This window comes from Phyllostomus hastatus, unplaced genomic scaffold, assembly GCF_019186645.2.
Source record: "Phyllostomus hastatus isolate PE091 unplaced genomic scaffold, TTU_PhHast_1.1 phas_contig_159, whole genome shotgun sequence".
Lineage (NCBI taxonomy): Eukaryota > Metazoa > Chordata > Mammalia > Chiroptera > Phyllostomidae > Phyllostomus > Phyllostomus hastatus.
The window spans coordinates 38,624,202-38,636,815 of NW_025333640.1; the positions used below are offsets into that span (position 1 = coordinate 38,624,202).

The window sequence follows — 12,614 nt, forward strand, 5'->3', positions numbered from 1 at the left end:
GGTTGCAGGCCATGACCCCCAGCAACCGCACATTGATGTTTCTCTCTCTCTCTTTCTCCCTCCCTTCCCTCTCTAAAAATAAATATAATCTTTAAAAAAAACATTAAAAAAGACTCACTAAAGGACGTGACAAGGTCAGGGTGCTTTTAAAACAAGTAGGCAAGGAGGTTTTTTAAAATAGGAATGCTTTTCAAAACTCTCTGATAATGCGAACTCTTCCCTTGGCGCACTGTAACTTCTAGGATGTCTTACTGCAGCGACAATGCCGGAGACTCCTAGCACGCTACAGACTCAGTGCTTCCAAGCTTTGCTGACGAAGACTAATTTCTGATTAACCCAAGGGAGTTAAGATAAATATTTTTATGAACTTCTAGATCTGTCCCATTCCAAGAAACGGCGACACACACACAGAGCCTCTTGCTTACAAAATAGCCAGAGTGGAAGTGACTGTTTATACAGACTACAAAACATTTTCGCTTTATAGAGATGCGCTTAGGAATTTGTTGAAACAGTTCGGATGACTAATTTGTTCACTGCAGTTTCCAGGAAACAGCTAGTTTAAAATTTGAGCTCACCTGTGTCTAGACTGGGTCTGGTAAGGGAAAGAAACGAAATGGCTGTGCCTGAAGGAAGAGCCAAAGCAAGTAACCAAAATCACCAAACAGTACCGGCCAAATAAATGAAGAAATCAAGAAGACAGTTTCATTAATTCATATATTTCTGCATTATAGTTAACATATGTACTTTCTTCGTATCACCTTATTTTCCGTTATGTATTGATATTTTGTTATATTCAGACATGAGTACATTTCAACAGTCTTTTGAAATAAATATCATAAAATAATAGAGATTCGCATAATAAATATTCTTTACAATAAAAAAGTTTAACAGACTTTTGTCTTAAAAATAGTCAGAATTCAACTTTGTGATTTATACATAAAATATACAAAAAGCACCACAATTTGTGGTTAAGGCCATGAAAACGCAGAAAAGATCAGACGCCCTCAGCTGCTCACTAACCAAGGGCCCGAAGGGACCATTCAGGAGCCGAGATCCCTTCTCCGACACCTGGGGACTGATCAGCTATAAATATGAACCTCAGGCACCCAAGGGCCCTCCACGACCGGAGAAATTTGGTGAAAAGTGTGGGATGCGGAAGGAAGGTAGCTGAGTCCTTCACAAATATAAAAGCTAGAATGAGGATCAGCAAGATACAATATATCTCCAATGTGAAGATTTACATTGTTGAGTGGATCTAGCGTTACATACAGAAAAAATAACAATAATAATTATAATACCTGGCATCTCTCGAATAAGACGATGCCAACACGAAGAGGCGAGAACTCTTGAGGGGCGAGAAGGCAGTGGTTAAAGGAGAAATCTGTGAGTTACAACAAAAATATGCCCCAGGCTACTTACGGGTCCAACACTACGCAGACAGACCTACTTGGAGAGATACATAGCTTATTTCAGCAATTCAACGGCGGCTTCTTGAAGAGCCAATTCGCCTGCGCCCAGAGCAACCCCGTGAGAAAGAGCTCTAAACCGCCGTGGCCTGGGCGTGTGTGGGGGGGGCGTTGCCAGCAGAACCGGAAGGCGGCACGAACCCAGCAGTGACTGACTCCCCACGGGCCCCCCAGTGCCTGGCAGAGGCTCTGGTCCTGAGCGGGAGCCGGGGGCGGCCTCCCAGTCCACTCCCACGGCCCGTCCACCGAGGGCGGCGGCGCCCACGAGGCCAGCCGTGGCAACAGGGGTGGAGACGGCAGGAAAGGGGCCCGCCGAGAAGGAAGGGAAGCCGGAACCTAACAGCATCTTTTCCCACCGTGGCACCTTGAAAGTGAGGGGTTCAGGAGGTGCGAGCCAGCGGCCCGCATCAGGAGGGCTTCCCCCGCGGCCGGGAGGGGCAGCTGTCCAGCTTACAGTAGACGGTGTTGGAGTTCTTACAGCGGCAGCCGGGGCGGTGGGTCCAGTCGTAGCAGCCCCGGCACAGCCTCAGGCAGGCCTTGGCCGGAGGGTAGCAGAGCAGGCACGGCAGGAGCAGGGACATGGCCCCCATGCACAGGTAGCGCGGGCAGCAGTGCGACCGGGAGCAGGAGCAGGGGCTGTCGGCGCAGGAGTCGCCCTCGTCGTCGTTGGAGCAGTGGTAGAAGACGCCCTTGACCAGGCACATGCACGTGCCGTACTCCACCATGCTCTCGGCCGAGCAGAGGCACTGGCGGTCGCAGGCCAGGCACGACGGCAGGGCCCTGGGGGCCGTGCACTCGCCGCACTTGCACTTCCCGCACTGCTCGCAGATGAACTGGTGCGGGCTCCGGTCCTCTTTCAGGGAGCCCTTCAGGTCGTCCGCCGGCAGCTGCTTGGGCTGGGTCCGCACCGCCCGCTCCGAGCGGTGGGCGGGCACGGGCCTGGCCGGCGGCGACCGTCCCAGCAGCCCCTGCTCGGAAGACGCGCTGCCGCTGCTGCTGCTGCCGGAGCTGGCGGCGCTGCCGGTGCTGACGGACCGGCTCAGGACGGGGCCTCGGGCGTGATGGGCGTGATGGGCGTGGCCCGCGGGCCTCTGCTCGGAGTTGTGGTTCACACCGAGCGGCAGGATTTCATGAGTCCTCTCCTGCTTGTCTGGCCTGGGCGCCGGGCGCGGAGCGGGCCTTTTCACGGCCGAGGGCCCCTCCGTGTATTCGTTGCTGCCCCTCACGGCCTTGATCTGGTCCAAGGACAAAATAGCGGCGGGCGGAAGCTCTCTGTCGCGGTCCAGCCGCGGCCGGCTGGCCAGGGCCGGCTGCTGGGTCACGACCGAGGAACCGCCACTGCCATGCTGGTTTGGGGGATCCATGGGTGGTGGTCTCCGACGCGGGCCGTCAGCGGGGACCTGGCATGCATCTGAAATCCTACACGGAAAGCAGGCAAACAGGAGAAAAACAGAGAGAGAAAATAAATGACAGGAAGTATTTGGGGGGGAGGGGGCAGACACACCCTATCGAGTCACAAACGGCCCGAAGCACCTGGTAATGATCACCTTGGTCGGCGGAAGACAGGGGTTGCTGGGGGCCTGGCGGGGCTCCAGGCCCGGAGAGGCCGAGGACCACATCATGGGAGAAGAATGTGGGATGTGGGCAAGAGCTCCCCCCCGCCAGGCCAGGAAAATCAGGTTGCTCAACTTCTACAGAGCGGAATAGAGGAGGAGTAACCCCTTCCTGCGGGGGAGTCGAACAAACAATGACAGTGGAGTCTGCCCGTGCAGAGGACCCCTGGCCCCGGCCCTGGAGTGGAAAGCTCAGGGCCATCCCCCCCCCCCGGCCCCCACCCCGTGTCCCCACAGAGGGACACATCCCTGGAAAACCAGCTCGGGCGCCGATGTGTCTGTGCCGTTTGCCTGCTGTTACCAGCGTCAGATTAACGGCGGGGAAGCCAGGCAGGGCATGCTCCGTCCATTAGAAAAGAGATTGCAAAGTAAAATGGAATCTCGAAACAAGACATCATCTTTTGTGGCAACCAGGGTTTCCACGCTCGCCCGTTACTAATGTGCAAGAGGCAGAGTGAACAGAGACGAAGGCAGGAGTTGCTGGGGTTCACAGCCGGCGGAGGGCACGCACACACAACCCCACGGACGGTTCTGTTCACGTGAAGGGGTGTTCACGTTTGGGGTGAGGAAGGGACTTTCCAACGTGTCCCCAAGGGCTCCTTCACGCAACAGGAGAACTTCTCATGCACAAGCGAGTGTCAGCCCTTCAAAGCGGTTCAGGGGGAAGTCCTGGCCATTTCAATGATCTGTGTTTCCTCCCATTTAAAGAGCTGCCTTTTATCCCAGAGGGCCTGGTTTTCAAAAGCACTGCCCACCCTGAATCCCTGCGCTTCTTGCAATAAAATCAGCACACTGATTTAAAAAACCCTGATAAAAGTGAGCAACTGTGTTTCCTGACCAAGAGTAAACGGCTGCTCACTTACAATGCATTCTTCAAAACACAAACTGCCAAACATAAAAGCGTTTCCGTCCTCGGTCAGTTGTAAACTAGGATATTTTTCACACAAATTCCTCCCGACGTCGACAGGCGTGGAGCCCTTCAAGCACGAAAGGAAAAAATGCCCATTCTGCGCCCCCCGCCCTCCCCCCGGCCCCCCCCCCTTGAGCCCGGAAGCACCAGCTTAAGGAATACAAGCGGAGAAAAGCCCACCTCAGCTAATACCGAGAGTGAAGGGGTCCCCAGGCTGTCTCAGAGCCTAACTCCGGGGAGTCCCCTCCCTCTTTCTCCCTCCCTCGGATCTCCCAAGGTTCTGCTTGATTCTCCCTCCTCTGTGCCAGCAACCAACTCGGTCCCAGCCCGCTGGGTTCGGCCCTGCAGCCCCAAGGGGCCCGGCTCCCACGGCCGAGTGTGGGAAAGCACCAAGGCAGAGTCCTCTCGGCAGGACACGCGCCGAAGAAGAGTGGAGAGAAAAGCCCAGCCGCGGCTGTAAGCAGCGTTTTCTCTGACCGTCGCCAAGTCGCTACGGCCTGGCAAGGTCGATCAGCAGATGAAAAGGCAGTGACCCACTTCTGGTCTGAAGCAAAGCCCCTTGGGCCGCGGGGACAGTCCCCGAGCCACCCCTCAACACGCTCCCACGCTCTGGACAAACGGTTCGCCCCGAGAAAACACGACCCAAGTCGATACCTCCTCGTACAAGCCCCTCATGTCCTAAGGATCGCCGTGGATTCTCCAAAACCTGTTTGTGTCCCCACCGAGGTGGCCCCCAGGTCCCGAGCCGGCCCGCCGCACGGACGGACGGACGGTACGCAGCGCCCGTTCGCACCTGGGCGCACAGCGGCCTCCTAGGGCCCGGGCCGAAGGCGCGGGTCTGGGGCCGCACGGCTGCGCCGCCACGGCGCGGGGCCTGCGGGGGAGCGCGCCCGAAGCGCTCCGAGCCCAGAGCGCTGAATAAATAGTTGACGGAGAGGAAGGAAAAGGAAAAAGTTATGAATGAAAACAAGTCCTCTCCCCCGCTCCAGCGGGCTGGGGGCGGAGGCGGAGGTGTCCATGACTCGGAGGGCGGGCTGCCCTTTAAAGGGGCCGTGCCCTCCCCACCGCTCCGCGCAGGCAAAACGGGCAGGACCGTGGGGCTCCGGGACGCAGGCTGGTCCTGCCCGAGGGTTGATGCGGACTCTGGGGTATGCCTCCCCAGGCGCGCACACACCCACACATACGCGCACAAGCGCGCGCGCACGAACGCGCACCCCCCTCTGCCCCGCGCGCTCACGGCCCTGAGCGGTGTCCAGTCGCACCTCGACTCCGCCACAGAAAGCCTGACGCCGGCACAAGTCAAAAGGCTCCTGGCCCTTCAGGGAGTGGCCCAAAAGCCTCCTCGAATCCACCTTTTGAGTGGAGGTGTCCCCCAAGAGGACGCCCGGGCCACGGCCTCGCCTCTCCAGGAAACTGGGGACCGAGACCCCGCGTCGTTGTCCTCCGCCCGCGCCCGCACCTGCCACCCGCCCGCTCCACACTCACCTAGGCCGCGGCGGTGGCGGGGGGCCCAGGACCCGGTGCGGGCGGCGGGCGGGCGCCGCATCAAGCGCGGCGGGGCGGGCGAGGGGGCATGGCCCGCGCCGCCGCTGGGCTGCAGCGCTCCCCGCGGCCCCCTTCCGGCCGCGGAGCTCACGGCTCCGGCGCAGACGGCTCACAGCTCGCCTCGGCCGCGCGGCTCAGCAGCATCCACTTCTGGGCTCTCCCCCCGCAGCCCGTCCGAGAAGCAGAACGCAGTCCCTTCGGGGGCTCCGGCTGGGGAGCGGCGGGGAGGGCAGTGCGCGCCGTGCGAGCGCCGCAGGGCTTCTCCGTGCCGATCGCTTCTCCCGCGAAAGGCAGTGGTGGCGGCGGGCGAAGATCCGCGTCCCGGACGTTCGCGCCTCCGCGGCCCGCGACGGGTCTCGAACCGACGTCTTCAGCAGGGCCCAGGAGCGCACGCCCGCTAGGCCGAGACCGCTGCTCTCCGGGGGTGTGGGTGGGCCCTTTCTACCCGCTCTTTTAGGGGGGCGGTGAGGGAGCGAGGTTGCGGGGCTCTCGGGGGAAGAGGCGGGGCGTAATCCGGCCCCGTGCAGGTCCAGGCACTGTCCGGATCCTCACTCGGCGCAAGTGGGGCGCCGCGTCCCGGGCGCTCGGGTCCTGGCAGGGCAGCCTCCCGGGCCGGCACTCGCTCCCAGTCCTCCGACCCTCCTGTTCCTCGGCGGAGGTGCCTGCCACAGAGGATTGCAGATAAAAACACATTAATTTCCCTCTTTCCAGGCGCGGGGACGCGGGGCGGGCCGCCCGCCGCCCGCTGCCATGTGCAGGCTGTTGGTGCTGGCTGTGATTGACAGGCGGGCGCAGTCGGCGTGTCAGCAGCGAACCAAAGTAACATGCAGTCTCGCACGTTTTTTCGCCGAAGTGCTTTTGCCCCTTTGGAATGCCTAGGAGTTCAAACAGCGTTCAAGCGACGCCTCTGCGCATTGGAAATCAATACGCAGAGACGGGAAATTCAGGTTTTAAACGATCGCTTCGCCAACAATGCCTGAACAGACACGCCCGGGTCCGCACGCCGAGCGCCAGCCCCTCTTCCGCACACACCGCCCAGCGTGTCGCCCAGCCGGCCGTTTCGGACTTTAAACTTGTTAGTGCTCGCACGGTGGGAACGTAATCACAGGGCCTCGGCGGGGGTGCCCCCCCCCCCCTCCAATGGTAGCAGTTTGCTTCCAGAGCACTGGTTTTAGCAGTGGGAAGGCTACTGGTAATTGGAATTGCAGCAACCAGATCTAAAACGAGTTCAAAGAAACATTCCTCCGTCCCTTGCAAAAGCCGACATTTCTCACCTAATCTTTCCTAAAACGTCTGCGGAAGGAAAGGAAGGAAACGGCTCTTACCTAATGCAAAGGTTGGAAATTGCTTTTCAGGCGCATTTCCAGCGGCTGCGGCTGCGGCTGCTCCTCGTCCGGGGCAGGGAGCTCTGTCGGCGATCGCTCTGCAAACCACCGCTCGCCTTACAGAGCGATCCCCCTCCAGCTCCGCACAATTTCAGCAACTGGCCTCCACCTCCACCTCCACTCCAGGACCCGCCCCCCGTGATATCATGTGCCAATCACACGGGCTGCCCGAAAACCTGGAACAGGATTTCCCCGGCGGCCGTTTCCTCCCTCGTTGCGTGCGCACCAGCTCGGAAACGCAGCCCTGCCGGCCCGTGCCGTCAGCAGCCTCTGACCGGACGCCGCCGCTGGAAGCGCTGCGAGCGCCGCGCGTCGGGGAAGGAACCCTGCGGACGTGGACGTGGTCCTCGACCCGCACGTGTCACTGCCCTAAAAGGGGATGGACTCCACCTTTAGAGCTGACTTAGAAAATAATTTTGAAGGGTAAAAAGGAAGGTTTAAAAATGGGTATGAGAAGCCACCGCTTCCGATCGGCTGGAGAGAAAATGGATGTTGACACAGAAAGAGGATCATACAAGGTTGCAGGTCCTATTCAAAGCCAAGTTCAGAACGGGTCAAGTCTGCGAGTTCAGAAGGTGGGCTTCTCCCTGCAGGTGTGTGTGACCGTGCGTCCCAGAGGTGACGGGTCCTGCTGTCGATTTCACCGTGTTTGCTTCACCTGGACTTGTGATATGATTTCCCCCAAATCAGTCGGGTTTTTAAAATTCCAGATTCCTTCAATTGTGTAATATGTGTGTGTGTGTGTGTGTGTGTGTGTATACATATATATACTTTTGCAAAAACAAGCCTAACCCATTTTCTAATCAGCTAAACGGCCACCAATTAAAATGGAAATAATGTACCAAGAAGTTTTACAATTCTTACTGATATATGACATGTCATTGAAAAACATCATTTTAATCAGTAGGAGACTTTTTGTTTCCTTTGAAACTATTGGATCTGAGATGTTTATTGTAAAAATCGTGTAGTTAATGCTGCAGTGAGGATAACTATCTGTGAGATTTAAGGTGATATTTTTCCTGGGTACTACATATAAGAAGTAGCTTAAAGTCTTTAGGGAAACAAAGCCAAGGAAATGAAACTCCAGACTTAAATCCTATATGAATTTGAGTATTGAGATTTCCAGTTCGAAGTCATATTTAAAAAGCCTTTACATAATAAGGAATTCTGTGGAAACAGCATTGGCTTTCTCTGCTAGACTCACAGATGTTCGTGCACTGAAGGTGTGCTTGAAATCCTCCCCCCTCCCCCAGGAGCCCGGGGCACCGCTAAGAGCATCAGCAACCAGAAACCGTCACTAGAAAACAACACAGACGAAGACTTAAGCCAAGAAGTGGTGTAGTCACTCCTGCTATGATAAAATTGTAGTGGAACAGGCTGTTTAGAAGGGTAGAGGCAACCTGACTGCATGTGTTTTCTGGGTTTTGTTTCCATCCGTCTCGTTGTATTGAGGGACACGGTAAACTCGACATGGATGACAGACAGGGTCTTGCCCACTGGGAATGGATCTGTTGTAGCAGTCAGGTCAGCGCTGGAACACCAGCCGCCTCGGGGCAGCTTCCCGGGTTCTTCCCCACTTCCCCGGCTGCCGCCCGCACAGCTCCGGGAGGCAAGGTCTGCTCGCCAGTGCGCCGGAGCCAGGAGAGGGAGCGCCGAGCCAGCGCCCTGCCGGCCGATGTCCTGCAGAAGGACATTAGGAAGTTTTCTGTCCCGCGCACACTTCCACCAACCACAGGCGTCTGACGTTACAACTCTCATGAGATTAAACACTGTCGAACTATAATGACATAGACCCCGTGACGTTTTCTCTGTAACACTGTCGGCAACACGGGTCGCACCCTATTTAGAAATCAGATGTTGTGCTGCCCAGAGTGGACCGACGACCCTTTCCGCCTCTTAGCCCCAACAAACACCTCCGCACGATTTGCTTTCAGGGCCGGATGGCAAATAAACGCAGGGACAGCCCTGCCACCCTGATCTGGAAGACTTTTAATAACACCTGTCTTTCCTTTGGATTTCCTACATGTGTAAGACTTCGTAGAGATTCTAAAGTTTTGGCACTGTTCTCTGTTTAGTAAGTTTCATCAGAGTGCAGGCTACCCATGGATGGCTGGAGTATGAAATTTTCCCGGAAAGGAAGAACGACATAAGCAAATACCCTTGGGAAACCTTACAGTAATTTCCAGTTTACTGTATCGAGACGGGTCTGCAAGGCGGACAGGGGGCCCCGACTTGTTCTTCCTTTTCGTGTGAAAACAAGATCAGCCACCTCTTCTGCTGATTTGATGTTTGAAAAAAAAAAAGAACAAAGTAAAATGAAAAAAATTCCAGTAACTCCACACAACTGCTAGTGATTAAAAAAAAAGGTGGAGTACAGACTTAACATACTCATGTATTTAGTTTATTTGCCAAAATAGCAAACTCATCATGTATTTGAAACTCTTGAAAAATAACACCTTATTAATTCTCACAATGTATCTGTAGGGCCATGAGAATAAATACAACCTTTCATCTTGTTGAGAAGCAAACAAGAACAAAAAAATCACAGAAGTGGGTGAGTTAGCCTATAAGTATCTAATAAATCAGGGAAGAACCCGGAATGGAGCTAAGCTTCTCCTTTTAGGGCAATAGTCACCATATTACTCTACTTCCCAGAAAAGCTGGCAAGCGCAGTCCATTTTATTTTCAGTTTCCTTTTGTAAACAATCTCTGTAGTTGACAGAAATAGCCCAACATATTCTGTAAATTTTCCATAAACATTCTCTTCGTGTCCACGAGCGAGCCTCTCCTCCTGCCCTGGTTGAAACACGAATGCTCCGTGTCGGAGCGGAATATTCTGGAAGTGGGCAGCCCCAGCAAGACCCCGAGCTACCCGCCCCGAATGACTCTCGGACCCTCGCTGCCCACCTCGCCATCGGTGTCCTTCGTCACCGGCGACTCCCTTTTTCCACAAGCTGGAAGCGAAGAAAGCCATGCGTAGGGCAGGGCTCTGAGTTGGTGCCTGAGTGTTATGTGCCTTCACCGAGAGTCCACGTGACAAGTTCAGACAGACGGCGTCACTGCTCCGTGGCAAGGATCTCACTGATTAAATCCACACGGTGAGACTGCGGAGGGACTCGCCTCTGCCCAGGGGCGAGGCGGTCTGCGTTTGTCCCGCAGCCGCTGAGGAATCCCTCTGTCCCCTCTCCTCTGCCATGGCGGGGAGAGCTCTCTCTGCAGCCCTGGCTTGTTCCTGGTTTTCAAAGGGAAACAGGGTCCCCGCTCTCTTCTGCTGGCTTGGTTTCGGAAACCAGGGGCAGAACAGCCCTTGTCATGCACACCCGCTATCATCTTCGATGCCCGTCGGCAAAAATTACTCCAATCTCTCATCGCTTCGATTCCCATCTCTGGCTGTCTTCATCGTCAGAGACAAACTCGTAAGAACCTCACTTCATTTAAACCTGTAACCGCCCCCAAAGTTAGAACAGTAACAAAACTAAACCATGTTTTCATTAAAACAGAAACAGTTTAAAAGCGTTGAGCACTTTAATCTTTAATTCCTATTGAAATAACCAAAGGCTATAGTTTCTCCTTTCTATGGGAAAATAAAAATAGAATATTTATTTAATGAAGTGGCTTGAAAAAAGAAGACAAAAAACTTACAAGAGGGTATTTTTTATTTTAAAAAAAGAATGGATCATGTTTTCTTTGATTTGCGATTCTCTTGGAGCATTTTAAATAATTCGATCCATAAAAACGTGTCACGTGGTCTATAATTATCCATAGGACTCATGGGCTGAACTCTGACCTCTGACTACACCCTTCCTCTATGTCATGATCTACAATGTTGCCTGATGCACCACATTGTGTCATGATGTCCCCGCGCCCAGTATGACAGGCACGAAAACGACGTGGCCTTGGGGAAAGTTTACCGCATACAGGGTCAGTTGATAGGACGTTCGTGTCCCAGCTCTGTCACTTTCTAGCGTGGCGACCCTTACGTAATGCCTCCTGGCCCGCTCTCTCACCCATGCGCTGGAGTAGCAACCACGTTTCTCGTTCCCAGGTTGCACGGCCCTTGGACTCGGCACACAGGTGGTCCTTGTCAAGCTCTTCAGCTCTGTACGAACTCTTGTCAGTTATCACTGCCTCAAACACCGTATGATAAATGTTTTGGGTCCCCCCTTTCCGGGTGCTTCATCCTCAAACAATTAATTCAGTGATCTAATCATTGTTTCCAGTTAATCCAGACTTACTGTTGTTTTTCTCGGGCTGAGCTCTTAGGTCTAAATACGTAACTGAATGCTGTGTGTGTGTGTGTGTGTGTGTGTGTGAGTGTGTGTGTGTGAAGGAGCAGCTCTCTGCTAATAATTTCAGGTCGTGGGACTTAATGAGCGCTGTCCACTTTCATTTCATCTGGAGTGTTTAATCTTTTACATTTTACCTCTAGTTGAGATCATGGTCGTTGCAAATATTAACAATCACATCTATACGTGTGTAAATTCTGTCATCATTAAAAGTGAAAAAAAAGAGCAAATCTGTGTTTTTAAACAAGTAATTGAATAACCATTTCCAAGTGGAAAGTAAGCAGAAAAGTAAAAAAAAGCGGATGACCCTTCTACAGTATTTTCCAGAAGTACGTACCTGCTGCTTCCCCTCGGCAGCCTCCCAGAACGCTAACGGTGCTGCTAAATGCGGCAGGTACCGTAGCAGGTACAGTTTCTGCCACTTACCAAAGCACTCGGTGTGTCTGAATGTTCTGTGTTCGCTTCTGCAGTTGGTGGCAGAGGTTAGTTCAGCCAGCGCGCCTCAACTCAACCAAAAACCTGCGAAGCGCCACCTATCGTTGGAAGTAAGTCATTTCAAACCTCAGCCAAAGCCTGGGAAAGGCGCCGGAGCCTCGGCCTCGGGGGTGGGGTGCCAGGCCGTGGTGGGTTAGGGTTCCGCCCGCTGTAGGCTGAAGTGCGTGTTCTGCGCCCGCGAGAGGTGGGCTGAGCTACGAAGTTCCCTAGGTGAGGTGCGGGAAATGCATTTTCAACTTTACGGTATTTTCAGTTTTCGATGGGTTTATCAAGACACAAGGCCCCCGGTAAGTCGAGGCGCACCCGCACGTTTTCCGGGTGACTCCTTGGGGCAGGGAAACAGCTTTCGGACTCAGCAGCACTCCTGTGCTGGTTAAAAGGCAGCGAGCGGCACGACTCTATCATCTTCCCGTGGACCTTGCAACTTCAGGCGGCCCAGTGTTCTTACGTCTTGTCGATTCCTCGAAGGGCATCCAGAATGGCAGATGGTGCCGGGTGGTCATGACGGGAGCCACTCCACGCCTGGGCGCAGAAATCAAATCCGCAGGAAAGGGAGGGGGTCTTGGGTGCCTTTGGAAATGCTGTAAATGCTCATAGAATACAAATAAACTATTAAAAAATACATGTAGGCTTACACCTTGTGCACTGCCTTTGAAAAACTGAAGATCCCCAAGCAGTGGAGTTAAATTCACAGCAGCCCAGTGTCCCCTAATGTTTGAACGGAGTCGTTCTGAGTTCCACCTGCCGTTTTGCCCTGTGGCCTTTCCACTGAGTAAGGACTGCATCCACCAGGTCTGAACTGCTAGGGGCTCGAAGCGCGTCCTGGATTAATGAGATTAGTGAGATTGTTTTTACGGTATCGCAGGAGCTTGATCCGGGGTAGGAGTTTCCTTAACGCGTGGCCCAGCCCGCAG

The 12,614-nt window shown here is 54.3% G+C and overlaps 1 protein-coding gene across 3 annotated transcripts; it reads right to left on the reverse strand.

Moving 5' to 3' along the window:
* Nucleotides 1–704: 704 nt before the first annotated feature.
* SPRY1 (sprouty RTK signaling antagonist 1) lies at nt 705–5,606 on the reverse strand. 3 transcript variants are annotated; one of them, XM_045831820.1, is made up of 2 exons: nt 5,475–5,606; nt 705–2,885 (listed from the first exon to the last, which is right to left on the reverse strand). In XM_045831820.1, the coding sequence occupies exon 2, from the start codon at nt 2,828–2,830 to the stop codon at nt 1,874–1,876; it is 957 nt and encodes a 318-aa protein (XP_045687776.1). In that variant the 5' UTR covers nt 2,831–2,885; nt 5,475–5,606; the 3' UTR covers nt 705–1,873. The 3 variants fall into 3 exon arrangements, with proteins under 3 accessions (XP_045687776.1, XP_045687778.1, XP_045687777.1); XM_045831822.1 differs by lacking the exon at nt 5,475–5,606 and adding an exon at nt 4,783–4,802; XM_045831821.1 differs by lacking the exon at nt 5,475–5,606 and adding an exon at nt 4,644–4,743.
* Nucleotides 5,607–12,614: the final 7,008 nt, after the last annotated feature.